The following is a 14,056-nucleotide window of genomic DNA, read 5'->3' on the forward strand; positions in this document are numbered from 1 at the left end:
AATACAGTCAACTGCACTACCTTAACGTTACGTGAAGGTACCCCCCCCCCCATAAACTCGTTATCGAAGTCTGGAGTCAGGAAGACACGGTATAGTGTGAATGCAATACGCTCGCTTTCCTGTGCGGTTCCACCGCTATCTTCTATTTCCAGACGCCAGCGTCGCTGACCGGCGTCCGAGGAAGGAGAAGGGCCTCCCTTTTTTTTTTTTTTTTTTTTAACGTGGAGAAATGCCTAACGCACACCCCGGGGTGGGGGAATCCCGGGGTAGTGTGGGGCTTGCACACGGTGGCCATCTTCAGCGCATGAGGGGGACTCCGGGAACTCTTGCGAAAACAACCGGAGCCCCCCGCGCCACCACCGCCGCTATCTTTGCGGCGGAGTGTCTTCTTCGGTGGGGAGTGTATCCTCCCCACGTGGCCGCGGACGCCTCGCGCTATGCGCCCAGCGCCCGCCACCACTTATTGTTCCCGTTTTTGGGATTGGCGCCGCCGAGGGGGCCACACCCTCGACGACGCCCCTTCTGAGCCTTTTGACAGAAGGCCACCGGGTCCCCAACCCGGTGACCTCAGGCCCTGGCGTCCCCGCGCAAGGCTGGCGGGCTCAGTGACCGAGCCCGCAGCCCAGACTTAGCGCGGGGGCCGCCTGTTGATGCCGGGCGGACAACGGATCCGAATAAACAATACATGTCATAATATTACGATGATAGCATTATAAGATATATGTTTTTCATAAAACCTCTCGTTTCATGGCTCAATGTCGTACAAAATGTAATCTAATGTAATTGCTATTATTTTGTTAATACTATAAAAATTCGAAAATGTTTTATCCATATTTTGTATTTTAGTTCATAAAATTCGCGTACAAATTTGTAAAAAGATTGATTAATATGTAGTCGAAGAAAACAACAAAAATATGCTGTTTTTTAATATATTTTGAAAATAAATTGATATTTTTAAAAACTGTTTATATAGGTGGATTCATCATTGAAAAATATACAATCACCCCATGTACATCATTTCGCCAGATACAATAGCTTTTGAGATGTTAAGTCAAATATATTTTCCACCCCAACTTTGAGGGTACTTTTTACTCCTTTAAGATAGATACTAACAGATCAAAAAAACACGTGTCTATTATTTTTTGGCTAGCCTAGAAGTATGTCAAGTTTCATCAAGGTCGGTCATTTACACTTCAGGATGTTCCCTTGTAAGTTCTGTATGGATGGATGTGGGCGTGCGCACGTGTGTGTGCATGTACTACCCTATTTTGTTTTATATCTCTGAACTGGATTAATGGAATTTCATGAAATTTGTTATGATGGCTTCTGTATATGATATAAGGAACTGATACGATTAAAGTTTGAAAACATCGGTTAAGGGGAAGAGGGAATGTGAAGATATCGAGTACCATATTATAAGTTTTATTGTATCAAGTTTTTAGCACATTATAAAAAAGTACTGTTGATGAAAAAGATATACGCACTTCCATTCGTACATACGCCTTTCTATCTTTCACATGCGGTCTCTTTCTAATATTCGTACAGTTCGACACTTAACCGCTAGAAACACCTCTATCGAATCTGCCTCGCTTTTCTAACGAGAGCATTGACAATCTTCCTACTCATCTCTGATGACACCAAACATAGTAATGTAAACTGAATTTTTTTTAATGAAACGAGCTTAAAATTGTGAACATCATTTTTTCCATATAATTTCTTTAAAAATCATCTAAATTATGTCGATTTCGATTTATTTTCATCGGAAGACATAAGGAGTCGATTTATGGTACTACTTGCGTCTGAATTTATTAAGGAATGTAGAATTTCATACTTCCGATTGTTAAAGTCTATTCCAATCCTGAACTTTAATGACTGCATTGTTCCTTAAGTTTTACGGCTCGTATTACGACCTGATCAGAACCAAATTCTGATTGCATTAGATTTAATTGTTAATTATTAAAAATGATTCTTTTCGTTGTTATAAACATGCTGTACATGATAGCTGACTCAAATGTGTAAGCTTTCATAGTAAATATCTGAAATATACATTTTTTGCAGCCAACCTTCCAGGTGTATTCATTTCTATCACTATAAGCTAAATATGCTACTCTTTGTTTTAATTTTTGTGATAAAAGATGATAATATGCTTCATTTTGTACCAAGTCGTACAAATGTGATTTTTTTCGTGGAATAAACGAGACGTGATATTTTAAATTATATCAAAGGAAAATGTGATTTTTTCGTAAGACAAATGAAACGTTATTAATACTATTTTTCATAACGCATGTCGCTATATTTTGAGAAATTGTTCCTTTCTGATCGCATTACAGCTAATGAAGTTATGTATGTCTCTTTTGTTATAAATTTATTTAAGTCTTAATTATATTTTGTAGGATCTTAATGTTGATATTGCTGAAAAGAAGTTACGAGTTGTTGCTCATGGACAAGGTGCCAGAGGTCTTAACAATTATGGATTCTGTCTTGACTTGCATTCATCTATTAACTCTGAGGTACTATTTTTATGCATACTGAATTTATAATCTTTAAACTGTAAGTTGTATGTAGTTATAGTGAAGCTCTTATGCGAGTTATATCGTGATTCTACACTTCATGTTCGGAGAAGATCTGTTAAAAAAATGTCTTGCAAAATTTGTCCTTCACTGACTTTTTTAAGGTTTTAAAGGTCTAATGTTTTTTATGACTGCATCGTGTTCTACTTATTGACAGGATAAAAAGTGTCAAAGAAGTTCGTGCACATTGCGAATTTCTGTGCTTGAACGATAAACACGTTCTTTAACTGCTCCCTAAAGCAAAATGTCCAGTGGTGTCAAATCTGGCAAACGAGGAGGATACAAGTGTGGAGCAGGTCTTCGTCTTATCCATCGAGTTCTAAACATTTCATCCAAAAATTGACGGACTGGTTAGCTATAATGAGGAGGAGCGCCATCATGCATACAGTAAATGCAGCGACACCTGTGTCGTATAACTTGACATAGTTCATTCAAGAGGTGAATCCGTAAAAATTGCAGATATGCTGCACTTGTTAGACATGGTAAATAAATAGGTTCAATAATATAATTTCCAATTATTCCTTCTCGTACATTAATGGTGAAACGTTCCTGATTACACCTTTGGATCATTGCGTGTGGATTCCTCTAATCCCAAATCCATACATCTTGTCGATTCAGAATGCTACTGCTAGAAAAACTGCTTTCGTTTGTAAATATCACATTTTTCAGGAAGTCTGGCTGACATTGTAATTTATTTATTATCCACCGATAAAAACGTCGTCGTGCGGCATGATCATTTAACCTCAATGCTTCAACGCGATTAATTCGGTACGGTTTTACATCTTCTTCATGAATTATTCGTCGCACTGTCACATGATTGATTCTCGCTAAATATTCCGTACTGAATTACGATACATTTCCCGAGCTAAAGAGTCATTTCCCACTGATTCGTTAAAACATGTTATCTGTATAAGCTATGAAAGCATTAGAATAAACTGAGTTTAAGAATTATCGAACCTTTAACATCGTTTTTTGAGAGAACGATCGAGTTTCGACCGATGGTTCATTTGACACTTTTTATCCTGTCGACCAGTAGAATACGATGCAATCATAAAAAAATTTGATCTTTAAAACCTTAAAAAAGTCAGTTAAGGAGAATTTTGCGAGAAGTTTTGTTTAACAGACCTTCACCGATCATGAGGTATAGAATCACACTATGGTGGTCGTGACATACAGGGTGTAACAAAACTGTTGTAGTTCCTTGAAAGGGGTAATTCAGGGGGTGATTTGAAACAACTTTTTCCTTAGCGAAAATGTTAGATGAGGCTTCGTTAATGAGTTATTATTGAAAACTACCGGCCAATGAGAGCTCGAGTTTGCCGCTCGAGCGGCCGCAGTAGCGTTGGATACGCGCTAGGCGTTACGTTTGTATTCCGAACATGAGAGTCGGCATGCATCGAAGGAAATAGCATTAGTATGAAAACTAAAAGCGATATAACAACAAATAATAACGAGTCTTTTTTTTATTTATCACTTGAAGTAAATAATTAATTCAAATCGAGGAAAAGTACGTGCAATGTAAAAACACGAATACACAGTTTGTTTGTTTAAGGAGAATCGAGAATAATAATTACTTGATGTGAGAGAACAAGGAATACTTAAATTTTATATTCGCATAACATAGAAATGAAAAAGCAATGCAACAAAAAAATGAACCTAGAATTGATTAAAAAAATAATAATGATTAATAAATTAAATGCAATTCACCTGTAGTTTGCAAAACTGTGTCACCCGGTCACTATACCGATCCAGGTCATCGACCGTCGAAATAGTTTATGGTAGGGTAGCGCCTAATCCACAACTGATCTTAGGTATACAACCACCACTCAGAGTTAAGGGTCGCAACGTCAGGTACGTTCGGGTTAATACACCGAATGCGTATTATTCACTTCACTGCACAACCACTAATCACTTGTCACCAAATTTCTTGTCACGCCGCTTTATTTTTGTTTTATGGAACGAATTGTTCCTACGTTATAGCAATTGGTGGCCCCGAAAGGGGCCGATTGTTTTCGATGTAACAAGTATTCTACATAGCCACCGCCAGTGTCGATGCACGTTTGGGCACGCACAACTATTTGCCGCTGAACCTTTTTAAGCATTTCTGGCGAAATGTTAGCCATTGCACCGTGAATGCGTGCAATTGCTTCTTCAGGCGTCTCCACTGGTTGACGGTACACCTCATTCTGAAATGATTATCGTAGAATAAATGCAAAATGTAAGTAAAAAAATAGTACTATAGAACAGAAACAAGTAAAACGGAGTAGCAATAATTAAATTATCTTTAGGTAGCCCCAGAAGAAAAAATCCAGCGGATTCATGTCTGGTGACTGTCGAGGCCACGCATCAGGACCGCTGCGGCCGATCCACGTGTCCTGGAAGGCTTTATCTAAATAGGCGCGGACATTTTGGCTATAATGTGCCGAAACACCGTCGTGTTGATAGAACATGTTCTGCCGGATCTCATGGATGGTATTCCATATGAGATTCGACATATGGAATACCATCCATGAGATCCGGCAGAACATATTCTAAAAAAATTTTATACCTTGGGCCTTCCAGCCTGTCAGGCAGAATGTACGGCCCAACGATAAAATCGCCACAAATGCCAGCCCATGCGTCACTTCTGCCAACAGCCACTTAGAATGCTGAAGCCGCTGGTGGTAATCTTCTGGGTGTAAATGCTGCACCCGTATACATATCTGTACGGATGCAGCAAGTGTTCCCTAAGAATTCGGTGCACCGTCATGTGGCTAATACTAGAACAAAATACAGAAACATCAATTATCAGATAAAACTTCCCTTTCTTAATTAATAACACTGTTCAACACGGGTCTGATTTTGTAAACGTGAATAAACATTTCTTATAGATTTCGACGTGATGATTACGAATCTGCAAACCGTTTTTTTCCAGAACGTACAGTTTTTGAAAAAATCAATTTTGAAAAAAATGACAAATTCTCAACTTTGGGATTTTTTTCTGCTTTTACCGTAGTAGTTATTTAGTTGTTCTTTGCACGAAATGATTCTGTGGACTTTCCCGAATAAAATAATATAAATAGTTATTAGATTATAAACATCGAAATAGGTTTAAATAACAATTAAAGTGAAAAGGACACCCAAACGCACCCATTTTTGCTGATATTTTTCACTTTATTCCAAAAAGTAAGGATTTAGGAGAAAATTTGACTATACCACGTGAGAGAGCAAACCTTTCTACTAAGGAAAGCATCAAGCGAATGTCCAAAATTATTTTTGTTTTCAATATAGAAATAAAATAGTTTGGCGAAACGCGCGGCAGCGACAGTGGTACTCAATGACGTCAATGCGTATAGGGTCCGCGGAACGGCAGGCGATAGGCGAAGCATTCACCGGCGCGCGCCGCCGTCATTGAGTACCACTGTCGTTGCCGCGCGTTTCGCCAAACTATTTTATTTCTATATTGAAAACAAAAATAATTTTGAACATTCGCCTGATGCTTTCCTTAGTAGAAAGGTTTGCTCTATCGCGTGATATAGTCAAATTTTCTCCTAGACCCTTACTTTTTGAAATAAAGTGAAAAATATCAGCAAAAGTGGGTGCGTTTTGGGTGTCCTTTTCACTTTAATTGTTATTTAAACCTATTTCGATGTTTATAATCTAATTGCATTCTCGTTGTTTTGGGCATACACCCAAAACATTGAATAGTACTGTTCCGAAGTGTAACGTCCCTAAAGCGATGCTACGTTGTCCATGGAAGAGCGGCTTTCCGATGGACGAAAAGTGGGGTTCGTGTGGCGTGCGGTTAAGGAGTTAAAATCCAAAGCTTAGATCTTTCTTGACAATAATTTATTCAGTAAACCCTATTCTAATTCTAACGTAAATACAATACTAATGCCTATTCTAATTCGTTAAATATTTATAAGAACAAATAAGGTTAATTATTATGTACAGACGAAGTTATGTTGATTGTAATCGTTATGCGATATACTTCTACCATTTATCTCGATAACGCGAGAGTTAGGTTATGTGTCTATGCTTAAAATTCGTGAATAAGAGTAATTATGCTGTTATTAATTAATAATCCGTATTAATTGCGGTAGAGGATCCTCTGTATTAGACGATACGCAGTGTAAGTGTGTGTGTGTGTGCAATAGATCTTGTCTCGTATGCCCTGGTCGCTGCCGAAGTTATAGATGGCTATAACCTAAGAGCGGTCTCAAGGTTTCATGAAACATATAATCTTTGCTTGATTGCCTAAGCATCCGTAAGCCCTTCGTTATCTTTTCTACATCAGTCGCTACCTTGGAGAAAAGACTCTTCAGGAGCGGTCTTAGAAATGCGTCCGACTAGGAATGGCTTCTAGCGCTTGTTGGCAAGCGATTCGTCTGCTTACGGCAAGCACGAACTCTATATTAAAGGAGCATCAATTACTATTTGGTAGAACGGTCGCTACCCCTAAAGGAGCGGTCTCGATCTTTAGTATATCAGCTACCTCCAAGATGTCGCCCGTACTGCACTTGCTTAGAATCGTCTTAGTACACCTGTCATAAAGTTACTCAAGATTGAACCTGTAAAGGAGCATCGAATACTCTTGATCTCTGGAAAACGGTCGCTACCCCTAAAGGAGCGGTCTCGATCTCACTGGACGAGTATCTCAGCTGCCTCCCAGATCTTCGTCTATTCGGAACCTGATGCCAGAGAGAAGTGTGTGCTTGCTGCTTTCGCAGCTCCTTTTATACTCGCCAGTCGGAGTTCGCACATGCGCAGTTGTTCTAATTCTAATGGCGCTCTTATTCTAATAGTGGCTGCTTTAATATGAAAACGTACGAAATATGCTATGCTTATATGAAAATGTAATTAAAATCTATAATATATAATATGTGTCATAATACAAAAATGTTTATTAATAATTGGTTAACAGAATACGCGCTATTATACAGTTATAAGATAGAAATAGAAAAAGATAGATATGTTTACAATAAGATGGAGAGAGACAGCGATAGTAGAGAGAGATAGAGTGAAATAGGAAGAGACAGAGACAAGGACAGAGACAGAGACAGAGTCGCGGGGCGTTACAGAAGTGTACATAACGAACCTTGCGGAATACTGAGCTTGTAATGCTTTGACTGACAGAATTTTTCCAAAGAAGTTCCTTCTACCCCCACATAGTTTCCCATCGTTCTATTATGAGTTAACTCCTACTACGACAAGAAGTTTGGGAGAGAGAAAAATCAGTATTCCCCGAAAAAACACGTGTCGAGTTGTCGCTGCTAGGACACCTTAGCCGAGACTCGCGGTATGTGTTTAGGTAATTTATGGCTTCATTGTTTTGGCTTCGAAAGAGACGTGATCTTGGAGTATCTGAAAAAGAAATGTCTGGCGTGCTTAGACTGGTCCTAGCAGCGACAACTCGACACGTGTTGCTGAAAATTTTTTTCTTATTCTTCGGGGACGGAAAAGACTTTCTCTTCTTCGTGGACCCTTTTGGACCGATGCACGGTGTGTTTGTTTTCTGTCTCGAAGCATTGGATACTATGATATACACGCGTTTGAACTTGCCGCGTGACGCCGAGTCACGTGACCCGACCGAGGGCGACGATTCACGAAGTCGTGGTTGCGACGCGTTGTTGTTCGAGATGCGAGCACGTGGAACGGGTGCGTGTAAAAAGTACGCAACAGTCGTCGCAGTTTTACAGTCGTACTACGGCGTTAAGGAATTGTCCGATCATTGTAAATAATTATAAGTACCAATACACAACAGATACGTAGGCAGTAAAAGAGTGGAGTGAGCGCTTTTGTAAAACTGCTTGATGGTCTGTTCGTTATGCACTTTTGCAAAGCACGTGTTTTTCGTTGGACCGTACATTCTGCCTGACAGGCTGGAAGGTCCAAGGTATAAAATTTTTTTAGAACATGTTCTGCCGGATCTCATGGATGATATTCCATACGAGATTCGACAGAATATGTCCTATCAACACGACGGCGTTTCGGCATATTATAGCCAAAATGTCCTCGCTTATTTAGATGAAGCCTTCCAGGACAGGTGGATCAGCCGCGGCGGTCATGTTGCGTGGCCCCCACGGTCACCAGACATGAATCCGCTGGATTCTTTCTTCTGGGGCTACCTAAAGGTAATTTAATTATTGCTACTCCTTTTTACTAATTTCTTTTATAAGTATCCTTTTTACTTATTTTACTTATTTCTGTTTTACTTATTTCTGTTATAACTATTCTTTTACTTACTAATCATTTCAGAATGAGGTGTACCGTCAACCAGTGGAGACGCCTGAAGAAGCAATTGCACGCATTCACGGTGCAATGGCTAACATTTCGCCAGAAATGCTTAAAAAGGTTCAGCGGCAAATAGTTGTGCGTGCCCAAACGTGCATCGACACTGGCGGTGGCTATGTAGAATACTTGTTACATTGAAAACAATCGGCCCCTTTCGGGGCCACCAATTGCTATAACGTAGGAACAATTCGTTCCATAAAACAAAAATAAAGCGGCGTGACAAGAAATTTGGTGACAAGTGATTAGTGGTTGTGCAGTGAAGTGAATAATACGCATTTGGTGTATTAACCCGAACGTACCTGACGTTGCGACCCTTAACTCTGAGTGGTGGTTGTATACCTAAGATCAGTTGTGGATTAGGCGCTACCCTACCATAAACTATTTCGACGGTCGATGACCTGGATCGGTATAGTGACCGGGTGACACAGTTTTACAAACTACAGGTGAATTGCATTTAATTTATTAATCATTTTTATTTTTTTAATCAATTCTAGGTTCATTTTTTTGTTGCTTTGCTTTTTCATTTCTATGTTATGCGAATATAAAATTTAAGTATTCCTTGTTCTCTCACATCAAGTAATTATTATTCTCGATTCTCCTTAAACAAACAAACTGTGTATTCGTGTTTTTACATTGCACGTAGTTTTCCTCGATTTGAATTAATTATTTACTTCAAGTGATAAATAAAAAACGGACTCGTTATTATTTGTTGTTATATCGCTTTTAGTTTTCATACTAATGCTATTTCCTTCGATGCATGCCGACTATCATGTTCGGAATACAAACGTAACGCCTAGCGCGTACCCAACGCTACTGCGGCCGCTCGAGCGGCAAACTCGAGCTCTCATTGCCCGGTAGTTTTCAATAATAACTCGTTAACGAAGCCTCATCTAACATTTTCGCTAAGGAAAAAGTTGTTTCAAATCACCCCCTGAATTACCCTTTTCAAGGAACTACAACATTTTTGTTACACCCTGTATACGCTGCTGGCCAGAGTTATTAATCATCATGTTGTTTCCCGTGATGGGTGGACTAATTAGTGCGCAATTGCGACGGTGATATGCGCAACGTCATAAACTTCAAATTCTTTTTGGTTAGTTTGTTGTCGTAATTACAATTATTTTTTTTTTTGCAAAATTGTGTAAAAGTAAACGAAAAATGAAGGCATGAAAAAAAATTTGCAATATTTGCATAAACGATGAATCGTCAGTTTTTTAAAAGCTATTTTTCGGATGGACAGAATTATAAATTCAGTTATAAAAATAACAATTTATTTATAAGATATTCATGATGTAACTTGTGTCTAATGAGTAATCACTACTCGCGTGTGATTAATTAGTTGACAAATTTTCGTTTTTGCATTATTTAGTTTGTTACGTACGGAGAATATTTTCCGGTTACTCTCCCAAATATTCGAGTCTCTGCCTATTAAGAGAAAACGCCCTAGCACTTTCGTTTTTCGTTATCGTAATGGAAGGGCGACTCCGCGCAGCTGGGTAGCAACCACGACGCTGTACCGACCGTAAAAAATTTCCAGATAAGGAAATTTTCCTTATATGGAAATTTCTAACGAATCCCCACTCATTTTTCGGCCTATATAAACTCAGAGATTTTAGCCCTAACGGGTTCAGAACAGTACCGTCACGTTGATAGTCAAGTTCGTCACAGTTGGTTGCTATCCAGTTAGATCGGGCTAAAGTTCCCTTTCGAGTCTACAGTTAACCTCATAGAATCCGCGAGTCGGCATAAATTCTATCTGGCATTTTCTACGACCACTCTGTAAGTCCCCGCATCGCCAGTGCGTTAACACCGAGCATTAAAATCATACACTTTACGCGACAACAGTACAGTATACACTTGTACGTAAAGACTGATTTTAGAATATATTCAAGTATTTATCGATCCCATTTGAAGTTGAGAGATCCACCACAATACAGGTTAGCCGCTCAAGTTGTATAAATTAGTAATTTAAAAGGTTACGAGGTTTACTAACATTTCCTGCGGCTCTCTGATTTTACATCAGATTCGTCCGCATACCCCTGATTCCAAAGAAAACTGTATTCAACCTAGCCTCTTCTTCGGGCCTCTCAATTTATTTGAGTTCGTCCACGAAAGCTAACCTATCCTGTAGCTAACTGATTTTTACATCAGTTTCGTCTACTTCCTACAGCCACCTGATACCAGGTTCGTCTGTACATTATCCAACTTCCTTACAGCACCCTGATTTCGCATCAGGCTCGTCTGTTCGAATTCGCTAACCTCCTTAACAGCACCTCAATTTAATTTGAGTTCGTCTGTAAAACTGATCCTAGTGACTCCCTGATTTCGCATCAGGTACGTTCACAAACTTACTCTCCTGCGGCTCACTGATCACCGATCAGTTTCGTCCGCAAGCACACCTATCCTCAGAGGCTCCCTGATTTTACATCAGGTCCGTCCTCGTCTACAATAATCCTAACGGCTCACTGATCTCGCATCGGTTTCGTCCGTGTACCAACCAACACATCAACCACTATATTCTTCGGAAATATTCTTATCCTCGACGGTCTCTCGCGCTGCTCGCCTCCCGTCTCGTAAGAAGTCGGTTTTGCCATGAAATTCCATGGAATTAAAAACTGAAGTGATTACTTATTTTCTATAAGACGGTAGACTAGGATATGACAGGAAGGTGACATTACCGACAAAATTTGAAAAAATATGGGTTTATAGGAGCTAACTTTTCGTCTTCGTATGAGAAGCTTTTGAGGTGGGAAAGGTTCATTCGAAAGAGGATAGTTCAGTGGAATGCACTCTGGTGATGATTTCATTCAGTACACTCTCTAAATTACATAAAATTGCTTGGATTCCACAGCTGTGAATGGTCGATTTTTGCTTTACTTTATAACTTTCGTATTATTAAATAGCAGCAGAATTTCATTAAATCATGATCAGAATGCTATTTATTGAATTCTTTTCTTTCGAATGAACCCTTTCCCAGCTTAAAAGCTTCTCATATAAGGACGAAAATTTGGCTCCCATAAATCCATGTCTCACAAGGAGACCGCACGGTCATGGAAATCGCTGTTTAAGTGACAATGCGTTCAAGTTATACTATATATCTAGTATTAAAAAAGTCTATATTCTATGTTTAGTTGAGCTTGTGCAAACAAGGCGGCGCTTAATTAAGAAGTCTGCCGATGTCAAATCGGCATGTGTGACACTCAAATTGGTGACATGTGTTACTGAAAATTCCCCCCTCCATTACACACACTACCGAACCAACTGTCTGTGCGTGAACTTAGTACCACTTTTCGGACCACTTCAGACAGCTTCAGCAAATCAAAAGAGAAGCCGAATTTAAAGTGATGCTTACTCTCTCGCTCTTGAAACTTAAAGGCTATTGCTAATTTACAATTATAAAGGTCGGATTTCCTTTGCGCGTTTAACCGCCGCAATTAAATGCGGCGAATAATCGCAGAGCACTGCTCAAATGGGAGAAGCATGGTGCTGTTTTCTTTTAAGCGTTTGCGACCGATGCGTTTAGGTAAAAATGACCAGTCAGCCGGCCAAACGCTCGCCATAAGAGCCCATGCTATTCCCAAACGTCAGCGACTCTGCGTTCCGCATCTGTTTTCGGTTAACCGTTTGGGACTGGTGCCTTGGAACTGAATGGTCAGATTTCGTCAAACACAACGCGGTTGGAGGCCCACTGCTTGTAAGAGCAGTGTGGCGTTCAATCGCGCGGCGTTTCATCATCGCAGTGAGGCAAAATTCCAAGTAATAACAAGAGACGTACAAATTCAAAGGATATCAGATTGTTTTTTATATTCTCTTTTCATAATAAGACGGCCTATTTAAAAAAAAGAAGGTAAATATATCATAGCAGCTATTTCTGATGTGTGTGTAAATATTTGTCAAAGTTCGTACGTTTTATGTCGAATTTGCGAATCGATTTTGCAAAATGTTTACTGTAAAAAAAGAATAAAAGAAGTTTGTGTACCAGTAATTATAAGTAAGGGCAAATAATTAGTTACATATTGTTCTTCTCATTCAGCAACTTCTTGAAAAAATATTAGTTACTTGTTACATCCATTATTATAGTGAATCTATTATTATTGCGGAAACTTAAAATGAAAAGTGATATCATTGAATTAAATAAGAAAATAATTGAAAATCTGTACGTTAAAGAGTCAGTACGTAATTTAGAATTTACTTCTGATGCTTGAGACTTTTTGGGATTCGTCGCGGGTGTACGTAATAATACCCTTGTTTGTGTAACAGTAATAAAATTTATTAAAATTCAACTCATAAAAACTATACTGTACAAGCGTACGGTACGAACCAAACCATGAACTTTTCGCATAGGCGATCAGGACTCGACTGAGATCTCTAGAACCTCTTGACCAAAGGGTCCTCGTAAAACCCGTGTTGGGTTTTTCCAAACGGGTTTTTACAAGGAAAAAAGAAAGTTTCCCTTGCAACGTCTAGGACGACAACGACATGTTGCTACCCAGGACATTGCTTGCTAACCAACATCTGGTTAGCATCACTAGCATTCGCTAGCGTAAACGAAAACTAAAACGTTCGAGTCACTACAACTTTATAATTTGTTACGTTATAAGTTACAACCCGCCCTCAGGGTTGTGGATTATGACCGTATCCTTTCGCGGGCCGCTCGCGCGGTATCGGTCGCGCCGCAGAGTGGGCAAAACGGCTGATCTAGGCGGACAAAATTTAATATTGGCGACACTATTTGCAAATGCAATCTGTAAATTTTTAAAACATTCAATTTTGTTCGTTCGATTATCCAAAGGACCTTTTCCGTCTAATAAATTCCATAAGTTCTCTGTTGGATTCATGTCAGGGCTCTGTGCCGGCAATTCAAGCAATTTGATGTTCGAATCCTTAAAAAATTTTAAACCAGCTTCGTGCAGTCTTCTTTTAATTGTTTTCGTTGAAATATTTATTTGCAATGTTTCAACAATACTGCTCGAGGCAATCGTTGAGTCCTGTCTACATTTTCGAACAATTCGGCTGTCTTCTTGTACCGTAGTACAGCGTTTACGCCCACAGCCTCTTAAATTTTTCACAGTACATATTATGCGTTAAATGTTTTTTATAAATTTTTTTTACAGCACTTTTCAATACACTGTACTTCCGCGTAATTTCAAAGTAACTTAATTTATTATGGCATTCCGAAACAATTAAATGGCGTATGTTACAGGAAATTTCTT

General features: G+C 39.2%; 1 protein-coding gene across 3 annotated transcripts in view; it reads left to right on the forward strand.

Moving 5' to 3' along the window:
• Hacd2 (3-hydroxyacyl-CoA dehydratase 2) overlaps positions 1–14,056 on the forward strand; it is a 110,902-nt gene that overhangs the window by 47,786 nt on the left and 49,060 nt on the right. For 2 of the 3 annotated variants that reach the window (XM_076376324.1, XM_076376323.1), the window contains exon 3: positions 2,394–2,510. The exons of the other annotated variant lie outside the window; for it this stretch is intronic. In XM_076376324.1, coding sequence (XP_076232439.1) covers positions 2,394–2,510 — 117 coding nt within the window. The remainder of the gene's footprint in view (positions 1–2,393; positions 2,511–14,056) is intronic. 3 annotated transcript variants of the gene reach the window in all.

Source organism: Calliopsis andreniformis, chromosome 4, assembly GCF_051401765.1.
Source record: "Calliopsis andreniformis isolate RMS-2024a chromosome 4, iyCalAndr_principal, whole genome shotgun sequence".
In the NCBI taxonomy this organism is placed as follows: Eukaryota; Metazoa; Arthropoda; class Insecta; order Hymenoptera; family Andrenidae; genus Calliopsis; species Calliopsis andreniformis.